At 39.3% G+C, this 1,568-nt stretch overlaps 1 protein-coding gene across 1 annotated transcript; it reads right to left on the bottom strand.

The window, feature by feature from the left end:
- Positions 1–6: 6 nt before the first annotated feature.
- LOC106103435 (cytosolic non-specific dipeptidase-like) lies at positions 7–1,095 on the bottom strand (the record flags this gene model as incomplete). Its single annotated transcript, XM_013283213.1, has 2 exons — positions 941–1,095; positions 7–99 (listed from the first exon to the last, which is right to left on the bottom strand). Coding segments are annotated over exons 1-2 (225 nt in total), but the record flags the coding sequence as incomplete, so codon positions are not given.
- Between the last annotated feature and the right edge of the window lie 473 nt (positions 1,096–1,568).

Below are 1,568 nucleotides of genomic sequence, written 5' to 3'. Positions count from 1 at the left end.
GGCGCCCATCGGCAGCAGCAGCACGTTGCGGCCGCTCGCCTCCTGCAGCGTTATCGTCACAGGGATGGACCCGCCCTCGCGGGACATGTCCGGCTCAGTCTAAACAATATAATTCTAATAACTTTAAACTGTCGTGGTTTTTACAATGATCGTAAGACAGGGGTTTCTTACCACGATTAGATTGTTTCATCTCCCGATATTTGGCACAGTTGCATGCGCCTATTCACGTGCTGACTCAACATGGCGTCAATCCAATCGTGGTAAGAAACCCGTATCTTATGAAAATTATAAATATAATTATGTGCTTATAAATCTGACATTTATCAATGTAGAGCCCGCTTTAACTATTTGTCTTTGGTTCTGTGCAATACCACCACGACACAGACAAGCGTCAAATGGGAACCCTTTCTCTTGCCACCGTTTTCTTACATGAAAAGCATGGAAAGAGAAAGCTGATTTGACGGTAAGGAAACGTTTAGGAAGGGGAAACATCCTCTCTATATGCATCTCCTCCGACGATAAAGGATATGCAACTTCTGCAACTGCGGATTCTATGGGAAGCGATTGCTTCGCCATTTAGGCGGATTCAGGTGGACGCTTGCTTGTTTGCCACCTTATATTACAACAAAGAAATTCAAATATATAGAGTAGACAGTTGACTTCACTTGAAACATTTTTCATATAATCATCACTTATAATAATTATGGCAATTATAATTATTACATTTAACCTATATTTAATTTCCAGTAGGTATCATTGAATATTATTCAAATGTCAATACAAGGACAGTGTAGTCACCTACTTAGGGTATACTCCGAGCACTTCGGTGGGGACGTACAGTAAGCTGGTGATGGTGATGATGGTGATGATTGTGATGATGGTGATGATGGTGATGATGGTGATGATGGTGATGTTGGTGATGTTGGTGATGTGCGCATACCTGGTAGATGAGCTTGGTGGCGCGCGCGGCGGCCTGGTAGTGCGGGTGGTCGGGGTTCTCCGTCCAGGCACGCCCGCTCTGCGCGCTGATGCGCATCTTGTTCGGCGAGCCGCGCTCCGCCCACTGACACATTATTTATTTATTACTAGCTTTCGCCCGCGACTACATCCGCGAGAAATTAAATAAAAAACAAAAGTGAATAGCCTATGTGCTGTTCCAGACTATCCTCTATATCTATACCAAAATTCATTGAAATCCGTTGAGCCGTTTAGGCTACAAACTCTTACAAAAATCCATCTAAGCTTTCGCATTTATAATATTAGTATGATATATTTATTGAATACTGTTACACCTTACATGTTTACTTGTATTTACGTCAGAGACTGACAAATAGTAGCTTTTACAATGTAATTAACATATAAGTTACAACAAGTAACAAATAGTACTGATAATACAAAAAGTAACAAATATATTAGAGAACATAAGAAAAATGTTTCTATTTGTATTTTGTATCAGTAATTTTTTTTGTCTATAATACACTTATGTACTTATTTTGTGTTCTGTAATTGTTATAGGAATATTAAAACTTGTAATACATAATTTTATGTTTTTGTAAATTAACAAGTAA

This window comes from Papilio polytes, unplaced genomic scaffold, assembly GCF_000836215.1.
Source record: "Papilio polytes unplaced genomic scaffold, Ppol_1.0 DF823797.1, whole genome shotgun sequence".
Lineage (NCBI taxonomy): Eukaryota > Metazoa > Arthropoda > Insecta > Lepidoptera > Papilionidae > Papilio > Papilio polytes.
This window is presented reverse-complemented; position numbering and strand designations above follow the sequence as displayed.